Consider the following 15,409-nt stretch of genomic DNA (forward strand, 5'->3'; position numbering starts at 1 on the left):
GCCACGCTGTTGTAACACGTGCTGAATGAGGCTTTGCATTGTCTTGCTGAAATGAGCAGGGGCGTCCACGAAAAATTCAACGCTTAGATGGCAGCATATGTTTTTCTAAAACCTGTATGTACCTTTTTGCATTAATGGTTCCTTCACAGATGTGTAAGTTACCCATGCTTTGTGCACTAATGCACCCCCATACCATCACAGATGCTGGCTTTTGAACTTTTCGTCGATAACAGTCTGGATGGTTAGCTTCCCCTCTGGTCCGGATGACACGATATCGAATATTTCCAAAAACAATTTGAAATGTGGACTCGTTAGACCACAGAACACTTTTCTACTTTGCATCAGTCCATCTTAGATGATCACGGACCCAGAGAAGCCAGCGGCCTTTCTGGATGTTGTTGTTAAATGGCTTTCGCTTTGCATAGTAGAGCTTTAACTTGCACTTGCAGATGTAGCGACAAATTGTATTTAGTGACAGCAGTTTTCTGAAGTGTTCCTGAGCCCATGATATCCTTTAGAGATTGATGTCGGTTTTTGATACAGTGCCGTCTGAGGGATCGAAGGTCACGGTCATTCAATGTTGGTTTCCGGCCATGCCGCTTACATGGAGTGATTTCTCCAGATTCTTTGAACCTTTTGATGATATTATGGACCGTAGATGTTGAAATCCCTAAATTTCTTGCAATTGCACTTTGAGAAACGTTGTTCTTAAACTGTTTGACTATTTGCTCACGCAGTTGTGGAAGCTGTTTTTATACCCAATCATGGCACCCACCTGTTCCCAATTAAATTAGCCTGCATACCTGTGGGATGTTCCAAATAAGTGTTTGATGAGCATTCCTCAACTTTATCATTATTTATTGCCACTTTTCCCAACTTCTTTGTCATGTGTTGCTGGCATCAAATTTTAAAGTTAATGATTATTTGCAAAAAAAAAAAGTTTATCAGTTTGAACATCAAATATGTTGTCTTTGTAGCATATTCCACTGAATATGGGTTAAAAATGATTTGCATATCATCTTATTCCGTGGCGACTTGTCCAGTGTGTACCCCGTCTTTCGCTCGATTGTAGCTGATAGGCACCAGCGCCCCCCAAAGGGAATAAGCGGTAAAAAAATGGATGGATGGATGTATTCCGTTTATATTTACATCTAACACAATTTCCCAACACAAATGGAAACTGGGTTTCTATAAACGGTGTGTTTTGTTTATTAGTTGTGATTGCTATTGACAGTTAAACAAAATCAGCACATTATATAAATAGTTCTCTAATCTATTTTTATTAGATACAATTGTTTGAGCCACACAAATTCAATGGTGCACAATAACTAAATTAATTTTAAAAAAATACTATCCATTACACATAAATATACTTGACCTCAAAGAACTCCTGTGTCTAATTATGCAAACATGAACAAAAACAGAAATGAAAATATGGACCTCATGACTCTAGTAAAGATCACATAATGATATTACTCTTACTCGACACCAACAATTTATGGATCGATCTTCCCTCCTCTTATGTGTCATGTACTGTGACAAGGCTGACACACCAACAGTTGTTGTAATATCGGCTTACTTTCTGCAATAAGACAATTTTATTTAATCACGCTTTTCCTGATACAGGTGTAAGAAAATACAACAAAAAGACAATTTTATTTAATCACACTTTTCCTGATACAGGTGTAAGAAAATACAGCAAAAAAACCTATCTCAGATCTGCATCTACTCAGAGGTATATATATACTCAATGTGTGATGATTAAAGTCCTTGAGCTTTAAGGGATTACAGTCACAAACTGAGGAGGCGTTTGTTCAGCTTCTTCTTAAAGGGGAACATTATCAGCAAACCTATGCAAGCGTCAATATATACCTTGATGTTGCAGAAAAAAGACCATGTATTTTTTTAACAGATTTCCGAACTCTAGATGGGTGAATTTTGGTAAATTAAACGCCTTTCTGTTTATTGGTCTTTTAGCGGTGACGTCACCGAGGTAACACACCCGCCATTTTCATTTTCACATTACAAACACCGGGTCTCAGCTCTGTTATTTTCCGTTTTTTCGACTATTTTTTGGAACCTTGGAGACATCATGCCTCGTCAGTGTGTTGTCGGAGGGTGTAACAACACTAACAGGGAGGGATTCAAGTTGCACCACTGGCAAGAAATCTGCCGGCAGACCCCCATTGAATGTGCCAGTGTCTCCACATTTTACCGGCGATGCTTAGACAGACATGGCACAGAGATGTATGGATAAACTGCAGATGCATTTGCAACGATTACGTCAACGAAATCACAAAGGTGAGTTTTGTTGATGTTGTTGACTTATGTGCTAATCAGACATATTTGGTCACGGCATGACTGCCAGCTAATCGATGCTAACATGCTACGCTAATCGATGCTAACATGCTATTTACGCTAGCTGTATGTACATTTGAAACTAGATACCCACATTTAATGCGAAACAAACACTTACCAATCGACGGATTTAAGTTGCTCCAGTGTCACAAGATGCAAAAGTCCTGATCGTTTGGTCCGCACATTTTACCGGCGATGCTAATAAGGCAGCCATGCTATGGGCCACTTCATTAGGTACATCCATGCTATGACTGAATAGCGTCAATAGCTATTCGCTCAATAGCTTTAATTTCTTCTTCAATTTCGTTTTCGCTATCTGCCTCCATACTCCGACCATCTGTTTCAATACATGCGTAATCTGTTGAATCGCTTAAGCCGATGATATCCGAGTCTGAATCCGAGCTAATGTCGCTATATCTTGCTGTGGTAACCGCCATGTTGTTTGTATTGGCAGCCCTGTATCACGTCACAGGGAAATGGACAGTCGCATAGCAAATAGCGAAAATCAAGAACTTTAAAGCTTTTTTTAGGGATATTCCGGGAGGTGAACATTTTTGAAAAAAACTTCGAAAAATAAAACAAGCCACTGGGAACTGATTTTTATTGCTTTCAACCCTTTTGAAATTGTGATAATGTTCCCTTTTAAAGGCATGAATATTGCTTGAAGTAATGTCTCCAACAACTACAGGAAGAAGGCTATTCCATATTGTAATAGGATTGGAGAGAGCACCTGTCGAGGCATTTGGTGTCAATACAAAGTCCTAGAACCTCGATCTGGTGTCACGGGCCACTACAAGAGATCTGCCTGGGAAGGATTCTTCTTCTTGGACAGGATTATAGCCTTGCACTTGTTGGGCTCGAAAGTGACCTTCCAGTTATCTGCCCACTTTCGGATGTTGTCCTTGGTCTTTGTTTAGCGATGCAGCCACCTCTAGTCCATTTAATGTTGTTGTAGGTGCAAAGATGGTAGAGTCGTTTGCATGCAAAAATATGGTGTTCTCACAATGTTCCACAACATCATCTAGGAAGATGGAGAATAGTAATGGGCCCAGAATGTATCCCTATTCCAAATACTCTTCTTAAATTTTACTATACACTTATTTCTTCCGTTTTTTCAAGCTAACTTAGCTAGCTAGCTAGCATGCCTTATCTTGTTTGTAGCCCCGTCCTATTAATTGATAATCCTACTTGGGATATTTTTTTGCTGCAATAGAGGTGATTATTATCTTTTTGGGGAGTATCTTCACTCTGTGTATGGACATATGCAATTAGCTGCTAGCTCCTCAACCAGGGGATTGACTTTTGTGATTGCCTTTAAAAGGCATTACTCGGCAATAGTAAACCCATACCTAGAAATGAAAATCACCCAATAGATCGGTACATAATCATTATTTGTAGTATTTCTATTTTGTACATATAATGTAAAACTTACATGTCTTTTAGGGGTGTAACGGTACGTGTATTTGTATTGAACCGTATCGGTACAGGGGTTTCGGTTCGGTACGGTAAGGGGGTGTACCGAACAAGTTCGGAAGCAATAGTCTTCACAAGCTGCTCTGCTTTCTGCCTCTGTCTCTGTCTCTGCCTCATTGTCCCGCCCACACAACCATCTGATTGGTTCCATACAAAGCCAATCAGCTTTGCGTATTCAGAGCGATGTAACAGCCAATCAGCTTTGCGTATTCAGAGCGATGTAACAGCCAATCAGCAGTGCGTATTCAGAGCGCATGTAGTGAATGCTATAGCGTCGAGCAGATATGTGTTTAGCAGGTGAACAGCGGACTGCGTACTCTCCCCAAATTATATAAAACACCTCCCAGTTACAACTACTACTAACATCACTATGAGCCCGTTGACCTTCTAGAAACTTAAACTGCAGCTCAGCTCGCTCACAGTTCTTTCTGGCTTGAGGTGAAGGCTAATTAGCTTTTAGCGTAACGTTAGCTCATTTTTCTGTGTGTGTGTGTGTGTTAGGGGCAGCAAAGCCCTGTCTGTCTGTTATTTCACTTGAACTCCATGGTGTTCAGGGATGAATAGTCTCTCCTATTTCTATTGTACTATTTTTTCAGCAACATTAGTAATGTAGCAGCCTAGTTTTGAATGTCAGGGTCCCTGCTATCACATGTTGACAAAAATATAACATTTACATAATAAAAGTCAACTACAGGCTTCCCAAATGCTGTAATAAATTAAGCATGATAAATTGACTTGAAATTCTTTAATGTTGCACTTTTTATAAGTAGAAGAAAGGTTTTGTCATTTATTTAATCAAAGCAACAAATTGAGGCAGTTTAATATAGATTTACGTGGTCAGAATTATTATGGTGTTCCCAATGTTAAAAGGATAAAGCCATTGTTTACAAATTTGGTAAATAACCAAAACATTTATATTTTGTTGTTTTCTTACTGTACCGAAAATGAGCCGAACCGTGACCTCTAAACTGACGTACGTACCAAACCAAAATTTTTGTGTACCGTTACACCCCTAATGTCTTTATTAACATATTTTATCTACCTTCATGCAAAATGTATTATTTCTATAATTTGATTGATTTTAGTGTTTTATATCTTCACAAAAATAACAATCTGGGAGATTTTTAATCGAGTCAGGATTTTTGAAGACAAGTGCAATTTACGTTGTCTTCCGCAAAAAACGTAAGAGTTGGCAGCTATAGTAAGTACAAGGATTGTTTTTCTTAAGTGATATATTGAGGGATGTGCTGGTATCGGACAATTTTTGTGGAAAAGTATGTGGTCGGCCATCACCGATTGTCAAAAATTGATCCCGTCTGACACTATTTATTTTTCTTCTCGCGGATGACAATCGGCCAGCAGCTAATTATGTGCTGCCATACACCGTGTGGAGCTGCTCCCACTAATTTATAATTATCAGTCCGCTACGGCAAATAAACTGCATTTTCTAGTATATTGTTAAGTATCATTGCCAAAAATAATCATCACTGAACAATAGAGGTGGGGGAAACAATCGATTTTTAGATGCATCGCAATTCAGATATGGACGATTACAGAATTGATTATTGAACAATAATCCATTTATTTATTCTAAATAAAGTAATGCAGATAGTTATAAAATTTGACTGACTGCAGCGAGCCACCTCACTGAGAGATCCGACCAGCTTCTTTACTTTCGGGCACTTCTGGTCCAGTTTTGCCCACATTTTCATGAATTTAATAAATGTGGGTGTTAAAATAACTGTTTCTTATTCCAAATGAATTGTTTTTTTTTTTTTAAGTTGCAAGGGATAAATGCTAATTTAGTGACACTAAAAGAAATGTAAAACTGCATCAATATACATGAATCAAAGATGCATTTCTAATCAAGTTTTAATCAAATCGTAGCTCCTGAATCGTAATCGAATCGTGAGGTGCCAAAAGATTCCCGCTTCTATTGAAGAACGAGGCAAAACATGTTACAAGCTAGAAGTAGGCATGCTAATAGCTAAGCTAATCGCTAAGCTGTCTTTAAAAAAAAAAACACCAGGAAGTGCTTAGTAAACTTCAAGAAGTGTTTATGTACCCATGTTGCAGCAGAAAGTAAGCAGGGGTTAACATGAAATTAGCAAGTATTATTAATAAGAGTCTCGAGAGAAGATATTATAAAAAACACTGTCAGCATTGTCAGTCACATAACATGTAAAAAGAGGAGCAAGGATCAATTCATAAATTGGTGGTGTAGATACCAGAGGTAAAATCAGTAAATAATCGATACAAGAGTAATCAGATAGTATTTTTTATTGTCAATTATTTTGTTGGTTCTTGTAATGTTTACAAACTCAATGAATGGTGGGCAAACCCAAAGGATTTAAATAGTTAGTTAGTTATGTTGTACCATTAAAGTGCATGGAATACAAGATAAGGAACTAGTCTAAATATTATGTTGATATTGTTAAACTGTCAATAGCACTTACCATTAATAAATGAAAATATTTTCAGCTGATACATGTAATGGCTATTGGTAGCCGATCTCACTCCCAGATGATCGGTATCGGCAGCATAAAACCCTGATCAGAAAATCCTTAACATATTTTGGGGAAAAAAATGTGATGCAAAGCACACAGCCCTTTCGATATTATATGGTCAGAGTGCCCCCTACGGTACAAACACATGAATCAACATTCATGATCTTCCATTACAATCGACCACACGTAACAATGACTACTCTTAAGTCTATAAGCTTACCTGGTCCATCAAACGGTAAGAGTTTGGAGGGTAATGGGTCTTTGGAGCTCAATGGGATGAGATAAAGATCTTTGATGCGCCGGTTGCTATTAGCTACCACACCAAATCTTTTCCTGCTGCTGAAGTACGAGAAGAGAGACACATAGGCTACTTCCTCTTCCTCTGTGGCTGGATGGAAACGGATCAGACAGAGCTCCTGTGAACAGAGCAAGCCAATGTAATTATTTATTTGTATTTAAATGTATCTAAATAAATCTTTGTATAAACTAACCTTGGACAATGAGGTTTTAAGCTTCCCAACGTAGTCCCACACTGTACTTGGAGAGATCCGTCCTCCCACATGGATGGTGTCTGGCAAATCCTGCACAACATTGCAAATTGGTCATAGAATCTGAATATATGGAAAATATAAGGAATACAATTAGTATAGAATAACTTTTTTTTTTTTTTTATACCTCTTTTAGATACTCAAATGAGCCTGAAACCAGGAAAGCTTTGGTTACAAACTTGGCCACAGACTGCATATTAATAAACCCTTTCCATATCTTCTCTTGGCCATGGAGGAAGATTGCCGTCTCTCCCTCAAGAGGTGGATCAGAGGTACTGCAAAAAGCAAAAACATTTTAAAGATTGGTTATTTTTGTTGGGGTTATTTTTTTTTGAAAAAAAAACACTTAATCATCAATTAATAAGTAATTTAATGGTATAAATATTTTCAAACTAATAGTTAACTATGTATCCACGAAAGTGCATCAAAAAGTGAAAGTATTACTAAATACCTTGTTTTCGATGGTTTGGACAAAGCCACTGAGGGTGGTGGTGGGGGTGGGGGTGGTGGAAGTGGAGCAGGGGGCATAGGAAGCACTGCCTTGGCTACAACCTCCATGGGAACAGCTATCGCAGCTGGTAGTGCCTCCATCATGTTGTTTATGGGTTTTTCCGGAGCAGTGTAGGTGACGGTAACGCCTGAGGCATGTCTGGCCATGCGCGGGTCTCGGCGCGCGTTGGTGACGGATGACACAGTGGGGTTGATGACTGGGGGGATCTGTACAGGTGGGGCCAGACTGATGGGAATCTCTTGGTAGAGTTGCTGCTGTGAATCTGGTAGTGCTGCTTCTATGCCAGACTGGTAGGGTGGAGGGATGTGCTGCTGGTAGATTGAGGGGACTTGCGGCGGGCCGACATTTTGGACCAACTCTTGTCTGGGTGGGTCAGGCTTCTTTGTGGGTTTCGTTTTCTTTGACGCAAGCTCTTCCTCCGTTTTCTGACCTGAATGACAATTTAAGAAAAATGTGAGCTAGTCATACTAATATTTGTTTCATTTAAAAATCGACAGATTATCAGTGCTGGAATTTGGTCAGTATCGGCCTCTTTTTATCCGTACTACATCAGCAGATTCACTATATACACATGATACCAGCATTTAGTGTTATGGAGAATAAATACTAAATGAAGTAAATGAAGCCATGCATGAGAAAAGTTGCCCTTTCTTTCCACTGAGGCACACTTTTCTTCAATTTATGGCAGGAATTCTAGTTTTTGTCCTTTCCCAGCGTCTTACCGGTTCAATCTTGTTTGTTTTTGCAACTGCAAAAATCAAGCCTACGTCCGCAGCGCTCGGAGCTGCGGACGTAGCTCATTAAAGGAGCTTTTCTGTGATTCTAGACTAGGGGTCTGCAACCCGCGGCTCTAGAGCTCTTTGGCGCCTCCTTAGTGGCTCCCTGGAACTTTTCAGAAATGTATGAAAATAGAAAAAGATGGGGAAAAAATATATTTTTGTTTTAATAGGGTTTCTCTAGGAGGACAATCCCACTATTTATATTCAACATGCTTTTCTGATGAGAGTATTTGGCGAGTGCCGTTTTGTCCGACTAATTTTGGCAGTCCTTGAACTCACCGGAGCTTGTTTACATGAACAACTTTGTTGTTTTACGCCACTCTTTCTTTGTCTCATTTTGTCCACCAAACTATTTATGCTGTGTGTGAATGCACAATTGTGAGCTTTGTTGATGTTATTGACTTCTGTGGAGTGCTAATCAGGCATGTGTAGTCAGTGCATGACTGCAAGCTAATCAATGCTAACATGCAATTTAGGATAGTTTTATGTACATATTGCATCATTATGCCTCACTTCTATGTATATTTGAGTTCATTTAGTTTCCTATGTCTTCTGTCTATTTAATTTATATTTGCATTTCTAATTTTATATGTAATTTTTGCCTGCATTTCAGCTTTCATAGATTTTTATAAATCCATTGGAAGACAGCCCGCCATTTTCTTTACCTTGGACCATTGGCCATTGTAAGCCATTAATATCTAAACGTTATCTCACCCTCTGTTTTACTAATGTTTTCCAATGTTGTAAAAATGGGTAGAATAAATATCATATTTCAACATTTCTGTCAGCAAAGATTTGTGTCAGCCTGCGACACAGTCATTTTGATAGTTGGCTAAGACAGACACTACTTACGTCATGTGTTGCCTTCATTATAACACACATTATAACATATACGGCTTTTCGTTTTTTGAGGCTCCAGACAGATTTTTTTTGTATTTTTGGTCAAATATGGCTCTTTTGAAATTTTGGGTTGCCGACCCCTGTTCTGGACAGATGGACCTTACAAAAAAAGATATCTCTGCCAAAAATCCAAACTCTGTGTAAATATATTATAAAATAGGTGCCTGCCAGCTTGAAAAATGTCTCGCCTTTAAACTTTGTCAGGGGTTCTTAACCTTTTTCACCTCGGGGCTCAACTTGTTTTTTACTACAGAGTGGACCGGTGCCCACTCAAATATTACCACTAAATAAGAAATCTTAATTGTAATCATATTAAATAATTGTATGTCACCTACTTACAGTTAACAACTTTGTCAAATGATATGAGAGCATGTTTAAGCACAACAATAATTATTTATTTAATAACAACTTTCAGCTTACGTCATCGCGATTGGAATAAGTATTAACCAAATATATTGCAATAAAACAAGCTCATAAATAACTAACTTTAGATACATCTACATCTACAGAGATTGGTGGATAGGATAGGATAGGATAGATGTATAGATATTAGGTGTGTCCAAACCCCGGCCTGTGGGCCAAATGCAGGCTGCTGGTATCTTCAATTTGGCCGGCAAGACGACGGAACAAGTTAAATTTCAACAAGCAACCTTTTACTTATGGGACCCAATCCAAACCACCTTTCCAAGTCATGGTGCAGAAAAAAAAGGTCTCACCACCATACGATTTAGTCATATTTTTGGTGCTCAAGAAACTCTCTCCAGAATTCTTCTGTTTAAGATTGTCATTTCTGCCACAAGTGGTGGAATAGTGTATTACAACTGAGTACCGCTGATCCCCACACGGACCACTGCTGAGAAACGGGTACATTTTGGCAAACCCTTGAGGTAGAGCTCACGGCCCCAAATGGTCCCTGGCCTGTTAGGAAACACTGAGCTACGTGAAGGAGCCCAGAACTGGTTTTATTTAAATGTGCCTAATATAATAGTGTTCCTCATGGGGAAACTTTACAATTATAAAATGATTATATAAAATTAAGTAGGTGGCGAGTTATTGTGTATAGAGAAATTCCATATTTTTGTAATCGAATTTCCCAAGAGGTTCCCCATATTTTAAAATGCAAATTTTGATGCTTGTATGACCCGCAGCACTAAACACATGTAATAAATGTATTTGTGAAAGCCCCTGTTGTTGTCTGGTGCTACATTATTCACAACATTAGCGCCGGATTAAAAATTATGTCACGACTGAAAAAACCCTATCGGTCGATTTCTAGTTTCACTATACTCATTAAAGTCCAAGTTACACAAGTTTCAATGCATGTAATCTAAATAATAATATTAAATAGTGTCAAAGCGCTCTGAGTGCCTTGAAAGTAGAAAGGCGCTAGACAAGAATAACCCATTTACCACTGAACTCGTTAACTGAATTTTAACAATAAGCAACTAGTTTGTGTCACTTTAGTGAAAGTTACTCAACGTGCAAAACATTCAGAAAAACACACTATATCAACAAATAATATAATAATGATTATAAAAAAAAAAAAATATATATATATATAGCGCTTTTCCAGACACTTTACAGTGAGACTTACACATGCATAAATTAATCACTTCACATTCAGACGTGGTGGCAAGCTACAATTGCCCTGGGGTCGGTAGACTGATGAAGGCGGACTCGTACCAGAAACTGAAGTTTCTGGACAGTCGCTCTACCATCTGAGCCATGCCACCCAATAAATATTGACAGTCCTTTATTTACCTGTGCAGATTTTACAGTTGAGGTCAAACAGATGAGTCCTGTGTTCTGACGTTGTGTCTTTGAGCATGTTGCTGAAAATATCCGGCATACTACTGTTCCCCTCAACGGCAGACGGCTGAGTTGCGGATGAAGTGAGGCCTGGCTCATCTTGGTCCTAAGGGTACAATAAAAGGTTGTTATGAAATCCTAAATGAATGATAACAACTTGCTTGTGGTGTTAAGTAGGTTTTGTGCTTTTTAATAAGAAAAGAGAAGGGAACCAATCTACCCAGGCTACTGTGTTAACTATTGATGTGCGATATCACTGATTTTCTTTCCGATCCAATACCAGGTAAATTTCAGGGTGGTATCGGCGATACCGGTCCAATATGGATACTTTGTGCAAATATACCAAACGTGTCACTAAAATTTTAAAAGTTGTGAATTTTCAAAAACCACATCATAAAAAATGAACATCAAACAAGAAATGCAAATGGGTGGTCAACTTAAACATTTTAAAAGAAAGAGACGGAATGATATTTGGAAAAATGCCAAAGGGTCCTTCAGGAGCATTAAAAATAAGCTGAGTCAATTCAAGATCTTGAATAGACGGTATTGTACATCTTGTTAGCTGTATAAAATTGGTGCAGTCGATATCTTGCTATGTATGTATGAAGTGCCGGGCATCTGAGGGAACTTTTGTTCATTTATTGTGGGACTGTCAGAGAACAAAAGAGCTGTGGTTGAAAACAACAAAAGCAATCACATTCCTAAATATAAACATCCCAATGACACCGCAAACTTGTATTATTGGTGATCTAGTAACGTGTCATCAAAGAGTAAAAATACATTTCTTTCAATATGCATCATAACAAAAAGGGTAATATTAAAAAAATGGATAGATGTTGATAGTCCAACTCATAAGCAGATATATATGCACCTTATTGCTTTTATTATCCTGCACTACCATGAGCTAATGCAAGGAAATTTTGTTCTTATCTGTACTGTAAAGTTCAAATTTGAATGACAATAAAAAGGAGGTCTATGTCTATGGAGATGATATTAATAGAATAAAACTGCATTTGATTTAAATAGTAATGAGTCATATATTGGAATATGGGATCCATTATTTAAATATGACTTATTTTATCTTTTTGGAAAATATTGTCAAGCTTATAAGCTGTGATGCAAGTGTAAGCCACTGTGACAATATTGTTCATTTTTTAAATGTTTTTATTTTATTTTTTTATAAATGGCTGTGATGATAATGTAAGTGAGGGATTTTTAATCATTGCTATGTTGGAATTCTTATATTGATACTGTTGTTAGTATTAATTTTTGTTTGACTACTTTTGGATTGTTTTGTGTCATGTTTGTATGTCCTCTCAATTGCTCTGTTGATTACTATTCTAAATGTTGCTGGGCCGGGTAAGGTTTTGGAATTGTATTATTTTAGTTGGACTGATTAATGAAAATAAAATATAAACTAAATAAATACCCCCCCCCCAAAAAAGTACTCTTATCGATTAAAAAAACAGTAAAAATGTAAGATAAAGAAAGTGTGAATAATTGGATAGTAATGAGTAAAAGCTGAAATTTATAAACTAATTATAATAATATACTTCATCACCTATAAAACAAAGTTAAATATCGGTAATATCGGTTTTTCGATTTTTTGGGGGGAATAAAAAATGGGTCAAATTGTCCCCGCATACTTGACATTTCAGTATGGTGCCCTTAGTAGAAAAAGTTTAGACACCTGAAGTAAAATATTATAAGCTCTAAAAATAGAAATAAAGTATACATAAAATATTAACACATTTTTCTTTGATTAAAAAAGAAAATACTACCTTATGAATGAATTAAAAAAAATACAAACATCATAATAAAACAAATGTGTAACTGAATATTAATATTTTCGTAAAGGCAGAATTTTTGACACACTAGATTATCCAGTTACACAATCGTAGTATCAATATTTTTATTCTGTTCTTACATAGGAAAGAGAACCACAGTAAAAATGTAAGAAAAAAAGAGCAAAAAAATTAAAATGTGATGAGGAAAAAACTTAAATGTTTTAATAGTTAATAATAATATACCTGGACACCAATAATACAAAGCAAACAATATTTGATTATAAAATAATGTTTAAATAAAAAAAAAATATATATTTATGGTCCTGCATACTTTTCAGCATGCGACCTTTAGTGGGGGAAAGTTTGGGCACTGCTGAAAAGTATATTTTGATTTGAGAATAGATATTAGAACATAAAGACCTGGTATCGGCGGTTTCGTTATTTCAGTATTGATCCACACATCACTAGTGTCATTTTGTGCAGGTGGAAGAAGAAAGTGACAAGTGGCAGTAGGAGAGCGCCACCACTTACTACAGCAGAAGCCATGCGAGCAGATGAGGTTGCAGCAGAGATACATACATCCGCATCTGATGATGGTGGGGCATCCTCCACGTCCATGCTGTGGGAGTCATACCTATTGCCTTGTTTGGAATGACCCGAATGGCCCCTTGAAGCCAACGATTGCACCTGTTGAGGCATTTTTCCTTTAAATTGGAACGATGATCATTTCAATCAACATCTAAGACCCTTCTTTGTCGTCCAGATAATATATTTTGAATTTGCTCTGGTGTATATTTTACTCCACAGTGAATTTTGGAACCCCTTTTTTGAGTCCGTCTGGAGCTATTCCCAGATTGCAGATGAAACCACTCTACGTCCTCTTCAAAAGTATCATAGTTTATCTTTTGAAAATGTATATTGTTTAAATGTATATCTTAAAGTCGTCACTAGTATTTTTGTTTTTTCAGACACGGTTTAAAACAAATATTACCTAGATTCACAAGGTCAAAACAGAAGATGCACACTCGCTTATCGATTCAGAGCCGCAAAAGCTGCTTTTACCAGCGTTTATGTTACAAAATTTTGCACGTCTGTGTTAATGTGAACACATGCAAATCATATTCTTTACTGCTCGCTGGTGTTACCTTATCTGAGTTACTGTGTAGAAATATGGGGAAACAACTGTAAATGTGCGCTTCATTCATTAACATTGTGACAAAAAAAAATCATTTAGAATAATGCATAATGTTGGATATAGAGAACATAACAACCCTTTATTTGTTATATCACAATTATTGAAATTCAACGATTTGGTGCATATGCAAACAGCTAAAATTATGTATGAAGCAAACTATAACCTGCTAGCCGAGAATGTACAAGTGAAGAGAAGTGAATTATATTTATATAGCGCTTTTCTCTAGTGATTCAAAGCGCTTTACATAGTGAAACCCAATATCTAAGTTACATTTAAACCAGTGTGGGTGGCACTGGGAGCAGGTAGATAAAGTGTCTTGCCCAAGGACACAACGGCAGTGACTAGGATGGCAGTAACCCTCAAGTTACTGGCACGGCCACTCTACCAACCGAGCTATGCCGCCCCACAATTGTTCTCAAAAGAGGAGAACTATAACCTTAGAGAAAAATCTAATTTAAAACATGTGTATGTTCGTAAAACACTTAAAACCTTTAGCATACAGATGAAAGTGGAATTAAATCATGGAATGGATTAACCAAAGAAATCAAAGCACCAATATGATTCAGTTTAAAGACTGTTCAAACTAAAAGTGTTCAAAAAGTACACAGAACAAGAAGTTTAAGAGACTGTTCAAACTACAAGTGTTTAAAAAGTACACAGAACAAGAATTATCAACAACTTGAACACTTTTTTTTATTGAGACAAAGATTATTTATGTATTTAGTATTTGTTTGCTTATTATGGTATGTTATTTATTTGTTCACTGTTCTGTTACAGAGTACAAAGAAATTGGATAAAATTGCTATGGTTTGAAAAGGGGCTCTGCTTCTTCCTACTCCTTTTAGGACCTGCTGTAATGAAACAACTGGAATTGTGTGATGTATTACATTGTATTGTATGCATGTTGGAAATAAACTGAAACTGAACTGAACTGAACACGTGTCGGAAATAAACATTACCATACATAGATTCACCTGGTCACAACATAAGGGACACTTGCACACTCGCTGATCGATTCAGAGCCGCATTTATGAAAAAAGCTGCGTTTTACCAGCATTTATGTCATTGCATGTTCCAAGTTGATGTTACTGTGCACATACTAAGACTGTATGAAAATAATACTTTGTACTAAATTTATTACATTTTTCATAAATTGACATTTTAACGGATGCCAGTTGCAAAAAGAATAATTCAAAACTGTATGCAAGCTCACGCCATAATGCACGAACCCTAAGATGTGACGCTTTAAAATGAACACCAGTATTCAACATTGGAACAACTTTTACTTAGGCCAAAAAAGACATCATAGGTTTCCTTTTAAGACTGTTGTGTCTTCGTAGTTTCAAATACAAAACATTTACCTGAGGAGTCTCTGGCTTCTTCCACTCCGACATCTCTTTAGAAACCATTTCTTCAGCACTCAGCCTCACTAGTCGGAAGGGTGTCACCTCACCGCCGATGACCTTGTAGAACAGGCCCTGACGCGAACACGCTTATTTAACAGCCAAAAAGCAACATGTATTTTTCGCCAGTTTGTCTTCA

The 15,409-nt window shown here is 37.2% G+C and overlaps 1 protein-coding gene across 5 annotated transcripts in view; it reads right to left on the reverse strand.

Annotated features, from left to right (window-relative positions):
* Positions 1–15,409, reverse strand: part of LOC133535262 (death-inducer obliterator 1-like) — a 44,406-nt gene that overhangs the window by 5,400 nt on the left and 23,597 nt on the right. For 4 of the 5 annotated variants that reach the window (XM_061874930.1, XM_061874928.1, XM_061874927.1 and 1 more), the window contains 7 exons: positions 15,229–15,345; positions 13,204–13,359; positions 10,838–10,991; positions 7,338–7,827; positions 7,014–7,161; positions 6,830–6,919; positions 6,559–6,754 (listed from right to left, as the gene is read on the reverse strand). In XM_061874930.1, the coding sequence (XP_061730914.1) occupies positions 6,559–6,754; positions 6,830–6,919; positions 7,014–7,161; positions 7,338–7,827; positions 10,838–10,991; positions 13,204–13,359; positions 15,229–15,345 (1,351 nt within the window). The remainder of the gene's footprint in view (positions 1–6,558; positions 6,755–6,829; positions 6,920–7,013; positions 7,162–7,337; positions 7,828–10,837; positions 10,992–13,203; positions 13,360–15,228; positions 15,346–15,409) is intronic. The other variant, XM_061874929.1, reaches the window with a different exon arrangement.

This window comes from Nerophis ophidion, linkage group LG16 (assembly GCF_033978795.1).
Source record: "Nerophis ophidion isolate RoL-2023_Sa linkage group LG16, RoL_Noph_v1.0, whole genome shotgun sequence".
NCBI classification, from domain to species: Eukaryota; Metazoa; Chordata; class Actinopteri; order Syngnathiformes; family Syngnathidae; genus Nerophis; species Nerophis ophidion.